This window comes from Amphibalanus amphitrite, unplaced genomic scaffold (assembly GCF_019059575.1).
Source record: "Amphibalanus amphitrite isolate SeventyFive unplaced genomic scaffold, NRLGWU_Aamphi_draft 000768F_arrow, whole genome shotgun sequence".
In the NCBI taxonomy this organism is placed as follows: domain Eukaryota; kingdom Metazoa; phylum Arthropoda; class Thecostraca; order Balanomorpha; family Balanidae; genus Amphibalanus; species Amphibalanus amphitrite.
Window position 1 is genome coordinate 119,485 of NW_024882262.1, and position 12,975 is coordinate 132,459.

The 12,975-nt window shown below is 47.5% G+C and overlaps 1 protein-coding gene across 1 annotated transcript in view; it reads right to left on the reverse strand.

The window, feature by feature from the left end:
* The window catches only part of LOC122365858 (hemocyte protein-glutamine gamma-glutamyltransferase-like), a 50,228-nt gene that overhangs the window by 2,868 nt on the left and 34,385 nt on the right, over positions 1-12,975 (reverse strand). The window contains exons 13-14 of the mRNA XM_043337440.1: positions 10,885-11,045; positions 9,460-9,599 (exon numbers count right to left, since the gene is read on the reverse strand). Coding sequence (XP_043193375.1) covers positions 9,460-9,599; positions 10,885-11,045 — 301 coding nt within the window. The remainder of the gene's footprint in view (positions 1-9,459; positions 9,600-10,884; positions 11,046-12,975) is intronic.

Consider the following 12,975-nt stretch of genomic DNA (forward strand, 5'->3'; position numbering starts at 1 on the left):
AATCCACAGTCCAAGTCATTTGGCGGCACTCCCAGCCGTTTGACCTACAGAGGTCAGCAAAGGTCACGTGGCCCAAATTTGCACAGCAGATTGTGGCCCACCCAGCAGAGCTAGAGCGCTATAAATGGCACCAATCGACTCGCCAGCATCGAATCTTACTTACCCATAACTCATTTGACCTCTCAAGGTCATGCGATGACCTAAGGTCATTGTGGGCTATGTCGAAAATACACTTGCACAGCAGTTTTCGAGTAGAGGGATTGACCGAATTCCAAAACAAAGCACATCATCGGGTAGCCCATAGGCCGTAGTAACTTTTCTTAAAAACTGCTTCTCGGTATGTGACCCCGTTTGACCTCGGTAGGTCAAAATGTGCAAATAAACGACACTCCATACGTCGCAGCCCGGATTCAGCCCAGATTCGGGACATCTCTGATCAAGCAGAAACTCGCACACAATGTAGGCCATGACGTGCCCAATCCACAGTCCGAGTCATTCGGCGGCACTCCAAGCCGTTTGACCTACAGAGGTCAGCAAAGGTCACGTGGCCCAAATTTGCACAGCAGATTGTGGCCCACCCAGCAGAGCTAGAGCGCTATAAATGGCACCAATCGACTCGCCAGCATCTAATCTTACTTTCCCAGCACTCATTCGACCTCTCAAGGTCATGCGATGACCTAAGGTCATTTGTGGGCTATGTCGAAAATACAATTGCACAGCAGTTTTCGAGTAGAGGAATTGACCAAATTCCAAATCAAAGCACATCATCGAGTAGCCCATTGGCCATAATAACTTTCTTTAACCCGCGCCCTGGTGGGGTCTGTTTATAACGCGACCTGGTGGGCGGGGGGGGGGGGGGGGCTATTTTTTGGCCCCCCTCGTATCTCCGAAACTACTGGACGGATCCGGAAAATTCAAACGGCGTTCGAAAGGCCTGTCAAATTTGTCGAAGGAAACCAAATTTCATTGACCTCGGGGTCACCGATGACGTCACAGGTCAGGTCAAAGATGAAATGTTTCACCGTTCACGGGGCTTCTAGGGAATGCGCTATAACACCGAGGAAAACGCATTTTGTCGAGAATCAGCGGTAGGGCGTCAGTTGCCTAGTAGATATGTTGCTATTAGAGGTCACTGGCAATACCAGGTCAGGTCACAGGTCAGGTCACCAAGGGTCACAGGTCAGGTCACAGAGCCCAACTTTACTAAGGTTGTGTGATGCATGTTTTATGGCCAATTTTTCATTTCCAACTCAATGGTGTTGGTTATAAGACTATCAGGTACGGCTTAGGTCACTTTCTTGTGAAGTTCAGGTCAAGGTCAGGCCAAAAAAGGTCAAATTTTAAAGTTGATAGTTTTGCATAAAATGGGTATTGATTCGATGCAGCTCGTCACGGGGAGTCTAATGGTGGTCTTTGTTTTGCGCTACGGGGTCTAGAATGGCTAAAAATTGAGTTTGAAAATTTGACGTCATCAATTTTGAACAGTTTTTTCGCTATAACTTCGCCAAAAAAGAGGTATCAATCTCAAATTTGGTATGTGGATGGAAGGCGGTAAGGACTATCACATATATTCCGGTTTTTGCGAAATTCAAAAAACTTTTTGGATTTTTCGATTATCATATAAAAAAAATCTATTTTTTTATTTTTGGGGGTCAAAATCAAAAATTTCAAAAATCCGAGATATCAGTTTTGTAGCCCTGTCCAATCTACAGCTTTTATGTCTTTATCATTTTTCTGTATTTGCAAAGCTATAGGCCTGACAGCTCTTCCCGCGAAACCCTTTTTTGGGTCGAAAACGGCAGAACATGACGTCACTCTGACGTCATTTCCGGCCAACCTATCATAGCCTTTGGAAACATTTTTGGTCACAATGTGTAAAATTGATGTCCGGGAGGGTACTGAAAGTTTCGTGACGATCGGCGCAGCGGTTCTGGAGATATATCGAAAAGTCTGGAGGGGGGGGGGCAAAAAATAGCCCCCCCCCCCACCAGGTCGCGGGTTAAAAACCGCTTTTCGATATGTGACCCCGTTTGACCTCGGCAGGTCAAAATGCGCAAATAAACGACACTCCATACGTCGCAGCCCGGATTCAGCCCAGATTCGGGACATCTCCGATCAAGCTGAAAATCGCACACAATGTAGGTGCTGACATGCCCAATCCACAGTCCGAGTCATTTGGCGGCACTCCCAGCCGTTTGACCTACAGATGTCAGCAAAGTCACGTGGCCCAAATTTGCACAGCAGATTGTGGCCCACCCAGTAGAGCTAGAGCGCTAAAAATGACACCAATCGACTCGCCAGCATCTAATATTACTTTCCCAAGTCCCAACACTCATTTGACCTCTCAAGATCATGCGATGACCTAAGGTCATTTGCAGGCTATGTCGAAAATACAATTGCACAGCAGTTTTCGAGTAGAGGGATTGACTGAATTCCAAAGCAAAGCACATCATCGAGGAAAGTTACTACGGCCCATAGAACGTAGTAACTTTCCTTAAAAACCGCTTCTCGATATGTGACCCCGTTTGACCTCGGCAGGTCAAAATGTGCAATTAAACGGCACTCCATACGTCGCAGCCCGGATTCAGCCCAGATTCGGGACAACTCCGATCACGGTGAAACTCGCACACAATGTAGGCCATGACGTGTCCAATCCACAGTCCGAGTCATTCGGCGGCACTCCATGGTGTGTCAAAAGTGGAAATAGCCGCCCGGCTTTAGTTCGCCAGCCTTGTCAATAGATGGCAGTACCATAATATGGGCAGCGGATCGTGCAATTGACGTCACATTTTTGTTATCTGCTAAGAATTGAATGGCGGATCTTTTCATGCAAGAATCAAGTAAATCGGTCCACAACTTTTCTAGCAACAGAGATGTGAAGTCAAACACCCTGCCAGAGCGGCGGCGCGGCGGCCGGCGGCAGCCGTTACGCGCCGCCTGGGAGACTGGCGGCGCTGAACGGTTCCGAATTGGCACTGCACTAAAACCTGTTAACTGCTTGGAATAGTTGTTATAGCAAAAAATTCATTCAAGTGAGGAATAACCAAGGGCAGGAAGTATGTTGCTTGTGTGCGTACTATGTAAGCCAAGAAACTGCATTAGCAGATACTCGCTAATATTAGATCCAGCCAAGTCCAAACGCATTCCAGGTGATGTGTTTCTGATGGGTCAACAATATTTATCGTTCGAGGGCGGATACAGTTTTAACAATACAAAAAATATTTTTGCACAGCTCTATTCCTTGAATAATTCTCTACAACGCCTCATTCCTAGTTAAGCGAATTAGCCCACCCTGGTTGAATAAATAAGGCGATTTCGTCACAAGGTCGGGGAAAACCGACCGAAAACGGCCGCGCTCAACGTTAATTTGGGCATGCAGACTCTTAAAAACTCGCATTGGGCGGGTAGGGTTTCCCAGGTATTGGCTCCAAAACACCGTATTCGGCTCCCGAATACATCCAAGTGACCCGCCTCGTTCCTAGTTAAGCTCTAATTAGATCAAGTGACTCATATACCGGGGTTACATGAGCGATCCGTTCCAAATACGCACTACGCTAATGCGCATCAGCTCCCCACAAACGGATCTACGGCACCGGTTACATGAGACTAATTCGTTTTATCTACGTCAAACGGATCTTGTTTGGCTCACCCGGGCTGACTCCTCGACGGCCGGTAATTCGCATCACAAACGGAATAGGATTAGCGTACAGTCATGGCGCAGTTGCGGCATTTACCGGGACGACTGAGCTAAATTTTAAATACTTATATCATTTGATAGGCTCAAAAACATTTAAAATTAACATGAAATCAAAAAATGAAAACAAAGTTTTCTTGTTTTAAGTCAGTGGGCACTGATTCGCCATGCAGCGACAGCAGGGTGGTCAGAAAAAATTATCTATCAAAATATTTCATTCATTTTATTTCACATGCAAAGACTAAACCAAAATACCAACATTTTTTTGCTATTTTCTACGAGGCAGCCAATAAAAAAATTGTTAAGTATTTTGCATTTTGACGCTTCCAGTCAGCAAAGAATAGTTCTTGTGAAATACGGCCCGAATCGTGTGCCTCGGACGTTTCGGTTACATGAGCGATCCGTTCCAAATACGCACTAAGCTAATTCGCATCAGCTCCCCAAGAACGCATTCAGTGCACCGACTACATGAGCAAATTCGTATCAGTGACGTCAAACGGATCTAGTTTGGCTCTCGGCCCGATGCGCATTACAAACGGAATAGCATACAAATGTGGCGCACTTCCGTAGCAATAGAGGTGACTAAATTAAAAGTTTATTATCTTATGTCTTTTTTGCATTTAATCTGCTCAAAACATTCTCAATTAACTTAACAAAAAAAAAGTTGAACATAAAGTTGTCTTGCTTTGACTCATTGGGCAATTGCCTCTCTTGATTCGTCTGTAGTGCTGTCAGAAAATGTTTCAACTGAAATTATGTGGATATTTACTATTTGGTTTTCACTATATTTATTGTTGAAAACTTGGCAAAATACCGACATATTTTTTTAAATATTATTTCAAAAGAAGAAAATGAAAAAATACCTATTATTTTGCATTTTAATGTTTCTTTTTGCGAAGAAATAGTTCCTGTAATACGTATCTTGGTCCTATTCGCTTCTAAGCCTCTTTCTCAGCGGATTTTGTTCGGACCGCCGATTCGTATTAGCAGGTGGATACATGAGTCGATAGTACGCTCCTGATTCGCATTAGCGGTGAATCCGATCGTGATACGTATTTGCTTTGCTCATGTAACCGCGGATCGGATCGCCGATTCGCACTAGCAGGTGGCTACATGAGTCGGTAAGGCGTTCCTAATTCGAATTAGCGGCTAAATACGTATTTACTGTGCTCATGTAACCCCGATAATAGGGAGCGAAAAAGCGACAAAAAGCATGAATTTCCCTATGGCGGCGGGCTGCCGGGTTGCCAGACGGCGCACCGGCTATTTCCACTTTTGACACACCATGTGACCTACAGAGGTCAGCAAAGGTAACGTGGCCCAAATTTGCACAGCAGATTGTGGCCCACCCAGTACAGCTAGAGCGCTAAAAATGGCACCAATCGACTCGCCAGCATCTCATCTTACTTTCCCAACACTCATTTGACCTCTCAAGGTCATGCGATGACCTAAGGTCATTTGCGGGCTATGTCGAAAATACACTTGCACAGCAGCTTTCGACTAGAGGGATTGACCGAATTCCACATCAAAGCACATCATCGGGTAGCCCATAGGCCGTAGTAACTTTCCTTAAAAACCGCTTCTCGATATGTGACTTCGTTTGACCTCGGCAGGTCAAAATGTGCAAATAAACGACACTCCAAACGTCGCAGCCCGGATTCAGCCCAGATTCGGGACATCTCCGATCAAGCTGAACATCGCACACAATGTAGTTGCGGACATGCCCAATCCACAGTCCAAGTCATTCGGCGGCACTCTCAGCAGTTTGACTTACAGAGGTCAGCAAAGGTCACGTGGCCTAAATTTGCACAGCAGATTGTGGCCCACCCAGTAGAGCTAGAGCGCTAAAAATGTCACCAATCGACTCGCCAGCATCTAATCTTACTTTCCCAACACTCATTTGACCTCTCAAGGTCATGCGATGACCATAGGTCATTTGTGGGCTATGTCGAAAATACATTTGCACAGCAGTTTTTGGAGTAGAGGAAGTGACCGAATTCCAAATCAAACCTCATCATCGGGTAGCCCATAGGCCGTAGTAACTTTCCTTAAAAACCGCTTTTCGATATGTGACCTCGTCTAGCTCTACTGGGTGGGCCACAATCTGCTGTGCCACAGACTTCTCTATATATATAGAGAAGTCTGTGGCTGTACAAATTTGGGCTACGTGACCTTTGCTGACCTCTGTAGGTCAAACGGCTGGGAGTGCCACCGAATGATTCGGACTGTGGATTGGGCATGTCAGAACCTACATTGTGTGCGAGTTTCAGCTTGATCGGAGATGTCCCGAATCTTGGCTGAATCCGGGCTGCGACGTATGGAGTGTCGTTTAATTGCACATTTTGACCTGCCGAGGTCAAACGGGGTCACATATCGAGAAGCGGTTTTAAGGAAAGTTACTACGGCCTATGGGCTACCTGATGATGTGCTTTGATAAGGAATTCGGTCAATCCCTCTACTCGAAAACTGCTGTGCAAATGTATTTTCGACATAGCCCTCAAATGACCTTAGGTCATCGCATGACCTTAAGAGGTCAAATGAGTGTTGGGAAAGTAAGATTAGATGCTGGCGAGTCGATTGGTGCCATTTTAGCGCTCTAGCTCTACTGGGTGGGCCACAATCTGCTGTTCAAATTTGGGCCACGTGACCTTTGCTGACCTCTGTAGGTCAAACGGCTGGGATTGCCACCGAATGACTCAAATTGTGGATTGGGCATGTCACCACCTACATTGTGTGCGATTTTCAGCTTGATCGGAGATGTCCCGAATCTGGGCTGAATCCGGGCTGCGACGTATGGAGTGTCGTTTATTTGCGCATTTTGACCTGCCGAGGTCAAACGGGGTCACATATCGAAAAGCGGTTGTTAAGGAAAGTTACTACGGCCTATAATGGGCTACCCGATGATGTGCTTTGATTTGGAATTCGGTCAATCCCTCTACTCGAAAACTGCTGTGCAAATGTATTTTCGACATAGCCCACAAATGACCTTAGGTCATCGCATGACCTTGAGAGGTCAAATGAGTGTTGGGAAAGTAAGATTAGATGCTGGCGAGTCGATTGGTGCCATTTTTAGCGCTCTAGCTGTACTGGGTGGGCCACAATCTGCTGTGCAAATTTAGGCCACGTGACCTTTGCTGACCTCTGTAGGTCAAACGGCTGGGAGTGCCACCGAATGACTCTGACTGTGAATTGGGCATGTCAGCACCTACATTGTGTGCGGTTTTCAGCCTGATCAGAGATGTCCCGAATCTGGGCTGAATCCGGGCTGGGACGTATGGAGTGTCGTTTATTTGCACATTTTGACCTGCCGAGGTCAAACAGGGTCACATATCGAGAAGCGGTTTTAAAGGAAAGTTACTACGGCCTATGGGCTACCCGATGATGTGCTTTGATTTGGAATTCGGTCAATCCCTCTACTCGAAAACTGCTGTGCATGTGTATTTTCGACATAGCCCACAAATGACCTTAGGTCATCGCATGACCTTGAGAGGTCAAATGAGTGTTGGGAAAGTAAGATGAGATGCTGGCGAGTCGATTGGTGCCATTTTTAGCGCTCTAGCTGTACTGGGTGGGCCACAATCTGCTGTGCAAATTTGGGCCACGTTACCTTTGCTGACCTCTGTAGGTCAAACGGCTTGGAGTGCCGCCGAATGACTCGGACTGTGGATTGGACACGTCATGGCCTACATTGTGAGCGAGTTTCACCGTGATCGGAGTTGTCCCGAATCTGGGCTGAATCCGGGCTGAATCTGGGCTGAATATGGGCTGTCTTGACGGACATGCCACTCAGACGGCCCAGTCAACAGTACGCAGGGGCGTGCTTCTATGCCCGGGCATATCCCTCTCCGATTGTCTGGGTATAGGGTGACCGTCAGTCCCCAGCAAGGGAGCGTGGTGAGACCTCTCCCGGAACGAGTCCCACCAATTTTAATCAGTGAACGGTCTTCATTTGCAGGGTTCAAATCGGATCATCAAGCGGTGGCTTTACTTGTTTTGAGCAGCTGTGTTATCCTTTTCTGGCTCCTGGTTAACGCTGAGGTGGATAGGTATCAGCTTTGTTGTTATTTTACGGTGTTATGGTCAGTAGCGGCGGAACACCTTCAATTAAGGGGGGGGGGGGGGGCATTGCCGACTTTTGGTCCCATTGTTTCCATGCAATGCCCATAGGGCTAATGTTAAAATGCCAAAATCAAAGGGGGGCACGTTGCCCCGGTGCCCTCCCCGTTCCGCCGCCTATGGTTCTGGTCTGTGTTGCATGGCCCCAGCCTATGTTTTGATTACTCCCTGGTTCGCTACTGCTCTGATAAGTGCAGCTATTTACCGGATGCCAGGACGTTTGTTTTTGCCGCTGTGTACCGGTCTATGAAGCTGTGGCCCTATCTGTGCTGCCGTGCTCCGATATGCGGCACTGTGTCTCCGCAGTGCTACCTATTGGTTTCGTATTCCACCGTCAAAACGGCCGCTGCCGCAGCCGTCCGCCCCAAACTTTGGTCGCTGACTGCTGCAATAGGATACGCCACGCCCAGACATTGCAAATAGAAACAGCTATACCTCATCGCGCCTGTTTGTCGGCACTTTGAGATTGCTTTCTGATCAAGTTGTTATTCCTTGAAGCTTTTAGGCTTTTAGGAAATACTGATAACGTGTTGACAAAATCAAACATATTGACACAGCAAGGAGAGCGCCTAATGCTAACACAGTAAAAGAAACAAGCCTGATTCGAGTTACCCGGAATGAGATGGACCCGTTCAATCCCGGAGTCATATTCACGGCACGATCTGGCAGGCAGCGTAAGTACCTGTTTGGCTCATCGGACCAGTAGCTGTAACGGAGCTGCCGGAGCTGCCCAGTGCTGTGTGCCCGGAACAAACACGACTGGGAACCCGTGGGGGAGCGCTCAATACTGGACCGAGCGCCGTCCCCCACCCGAACCCCCGGCGGCTTCTCATGGACGCACGCACCAGCAAATCCCCGGGGGCTTTCCATCACGGCGATTTATGAGATTGGCTCAAATAGTTCCGAAACCGCCGAATGGTTATACAACTACAGGCTGTAGGCTACAGCAGTCAGCAGCAGATTAAAAAGTGCAGTTCATTTTCTTGGCAGCGCAGGTCTGGACCAGAAACTTCGTTGCTTTGCAATTTGCATACCAAAGCTCTGTTGAGTTTTGAATTTTGACTTTTGTGTTATTCCTTTTTCTTTTCATGCTATATTTTTGCTGACAGCAGAGATTTAGACAAAATAACATTAAAAAAATTATCAGACAACCATACTATATATTTATCGGTGCTTATGACTTACAAATGCGAGCCAATCCTTAACTCAAACCTCGTGGTTCCACAGTCGTCGATGTAGCAAAAATACGATACGTTCAAACGTGTGAAGCCAATAAATGAACGTTACTGTTCTTCCTTTTGGTATGCTTCAAACCACAACTTTATCGACTCCATCCGTTCAACCAGGGGCCAACCGCATCTTGAGAGAGCACAAAACGGGGCATATGGAACGGCCATCCCTGAGCGAACCCGGAGTACCTGCAGCAGGTGGCGGATATATGTGGATCGCTGCCGTAAACAATGGGAGCATGCATCCCAGCCATCCCTCTTATTGAAATCCCATACACCGGCCGATTCTGTAAAACGGTTCGGAATCGGCAGAACCAATAACAGAGAAGCATGCAAAGCTGGAAATTAAAGGGATCTCGAACGTCTTTTATGATATTTCTTTAATACTGATACCCGTGCCTATTGCCCTGCCCGACTGACCTCCGCAGCTTGGAGACGCTGGGTCGGATCAGGCCGGAGCCCTCGAAGCTGAACATGCAGTCCGTCAGCGGCACGCTCAGCGGGTTGACGAACGAGAAATTGACGAGACACTGCTGGCCCACCACGCACGGCCCGTCCAACTGAAACAGAAACAACCGGCAGTAACCACACTGCTGGCCAGTGACGACACCGCTCGCCAAAAACACACGGAACCAGCAGTAACCACACTGCTGGCCAGTGCAGTGACGACGCTGGGCGCTGGCCCACTGCGCACAGCCCCATCCTCCTGATACAGCATCAGCCCACAGTGACGGTACCGGAAACAGTAAGCCGTAACGTTCCTGAAGGTACGGGTTACGTCATTGAGGAAACGGGTGACGTCACTGAGGGCATGGGTGACATTACTGAGGGCACGGGTGACGCCGCTGATGGTAGGATGACGTCACTACATAGAGGTCAGATGACTTCATTAAAAATATGGGTGGTGTCATTAGGGGTAAAGATGGGGTCAGATGGTGTCATGGACAATGAAACGGACATGGTAGATAGTAGGCAGTAGGCACTCAAACTGATAATTTGCCGTAAAGCTTGGGTGGCTTGCGGGCCGTGTGCCACTGGCGTGCAATTGACGCTGATACATACCTACGCAGAGGAAAACAAATGCCAGTTCCAAGCCTAAAATCCATAAGAGACCTAAAATTATTACCTATCGTAACGCGTGGAAAAAGCAATATTTTTGCGTCATTGAAGCGACATCATTAGACGAAAGTCATTTATAACCTGTAGCGAACATTGTCCCTAGTCAAGTCACTGACATATTCATTTTAAACTTTTTGGATTATTTAGGAATTGAATTGAACATCCATCGAAAACAGGCTTTTTAATTTCCGAGCCATTGCAGGGATTGCGTGGATAATGCACCTCCCGATTTTACCCACTCCAATGTCGATAACTCGCCCTCACGCCGGAAAGTCTCGACCTCGACGATACTTCGTTTCGCGAATGGTAATAGCGTTAAACGGGGCGCAAACTAAGTGGAGCATTGGCTCTGCGTTTCTGGGCAGCCGGCGGCCGGCCTAATGGCCTGCGGGACTCGTACGTCAGTCTTGCGGGAAATTTGCCCGCCCTGCGAGCCCCGTGACACGGAGATCGCATTATTTCTGGCCGCCCACGCGGCCGCTCGCTGTGTGTAAGTACACTGTAAGTACACCAGCCGGAATTTGTGCGGGCCGCGCGGGGCAGTCGGGACGAGCGCGCCACCGAGCGCTCGATAATCGGCTAGTTTGGGGTGATCTTTGGGCGGTGATTAGTTTAATTAACCATTCAAAGGTGAGAACAATGAAGTCAGGAACTAAATCGCGCGGGCTAATGTTTACGATGTCGATGCATTTAGGTGGTGCTAGTTCTTAGCGTGGTCGGCCTGACCTGGATGCTGAGTTTGGGTTTGGAGATGACGAAATCGTCCTCCTCGCTCCAGGCCTGGCGCGTCTCCGTGACACTAGCCATGGCGTAGATCTTCACCATGCAGTAGTCGACCAGCTTGTCCATGTACTGCTCCGGCGTGATCTCGACCACCATCTTCTCGGCTGGAGAACAGAGAAAACAGAGATCAGAGGGGAGTCAACGAAGGGAAGGTCGTTAGTGTTTAACGCGCTCTGCCTCCGCTATACAACACACTTATGAATACACCACCATCATGTGTTTGAGAAGACAATTAGTGGTTAATTAACAACTTAGATGCGATATTCGACAACAGCGACCGATTCCAGCTCCGAAAGCCGACTTTCCCTTCTCTGTGGCTCCGTTAGGTGACTGGGCGCACTATTTCGCTCGTTCCCCTCAGTCACTTTTTGCAATGTCTCCGCTGCAGTTCGCAGCCCGGTTGTCAGTTTCCACTGCAGATCCCATTAGTGGCGGTCTGGTTCGCACCGCACCCGAGCCGTCACCGGCCGCCTCAGAGGCTGTCTTGTCACGCCGCGGCAGTGACAGCCCCGCCTGGCGGCGCGGCGGCGGCCGGTCAGGGGTCAGTGACCTCCCACGGCGCCCCGGGCCGTCGAGCGTGACCCCTGACCCCCTTCCGACGACCCAGAGCCACCGGCGGGGGCGGGCGGTGAGTGGTGACTGAAGAATAACTGGCAGTCGGCAGCGCCGTAAATCATATCTAATGATAATTTCCATGCTCCATTAAGCTATGTCCTAATAAAAATTACGGAAGTTGATAATCCTTGCAGCATTAATTCATTATGTATGCCTTGCAGTTTGGCCTTCGGAAGTGTTTCCTCATAAACGAAACCAAAATTGCACGGTGATTCTGCCGCATGGCTATTGAAAGGCAGGAACAACTCCCCATAGAATCGCCAAATATGGTGGCATGGCCATTAGTCATGCTCTATGTCAAGATCAAATAATCTGATCGGTGCGTGATATACCTATCTTGATGACAATTATCTTTGATATGCGGCCAGTTCTTCCACAGCTGTATTCAACGTTACTTTTCTTATCGGACAATATCTACATAGTCTCTTTAGGACCTTTTTTAGCTCTCAACACTGGACCTTAATTAACCCTCGCCCCGTTGGGGTGGCCATTTTGGCCCCCCCCCCCTGTGGTTTTTCCTGAATAGCAAGAAAACGGCGGCGCGCAGCGCCGCCAAATTTTCAGTACCTTCCCGGGCATCAATTTGACACCTTCACACCAAATTTCTAGTCTTAGGTCACCTTAGGTCAGGGGTTATTGAGGTCAAACTGAGGTCATGTTCGAGCAAAAATGAGCAAAAAACATGCAATCTTGAAACGCTCAATTAATCTACAGTTATCAAGCAATTTCAAAGTTCTTTATATGGTCTAGTAGACAAAATACGGCGCTACAAAACTGCTATCTCGGATTTTCAAAATGTTGGGTTTTTGGCCCCAAAAAATCAAAAAAATGATTTTTTAAGAAAAACTAAAAAAAAATCAAAATTTTTCCGAATTTCGAAAAAACCGGAATATATGTGATAGTCCCTGCGCTCTTCTATAGGTATAAATACCAAATTTCAGATCGATATCTCGTTTTTTGGCCAAGTTATAGTGAAAAAACTGTTCAAAAATGATGACGTCAAATTTTTGAACTCAATTTTTAGCGATTGTAGACCATGTAAGGCAAAACAAAGACTACCATTGAACTCCCTGTGACGAGCTGCATCGATTCGATACCCATTTTATGCAAAAATATTAACTTTGAAATTTGACCTAATTTGACCTGACCTTGACCTGACCTTGACCTGACCTTGGCCAAAACGTGACCTAAGCTGGCCCCAAAGGCTGCCTGACCCACATAATCGCATTTGTCGTGTAAAATGGACCATAAAACATGTATCACACGACACCTTCATATTATGACCCCCCTTGACCTGACCTCTGTGACCTGACCTGGTATCAGTGACCTCAAATAGCAAAATATGTGTTTGAAGAATATTTCCCCATCGATGATTTTCAATGAAATGCATTTTACTCGATTTTACAACGCATTTCTTGA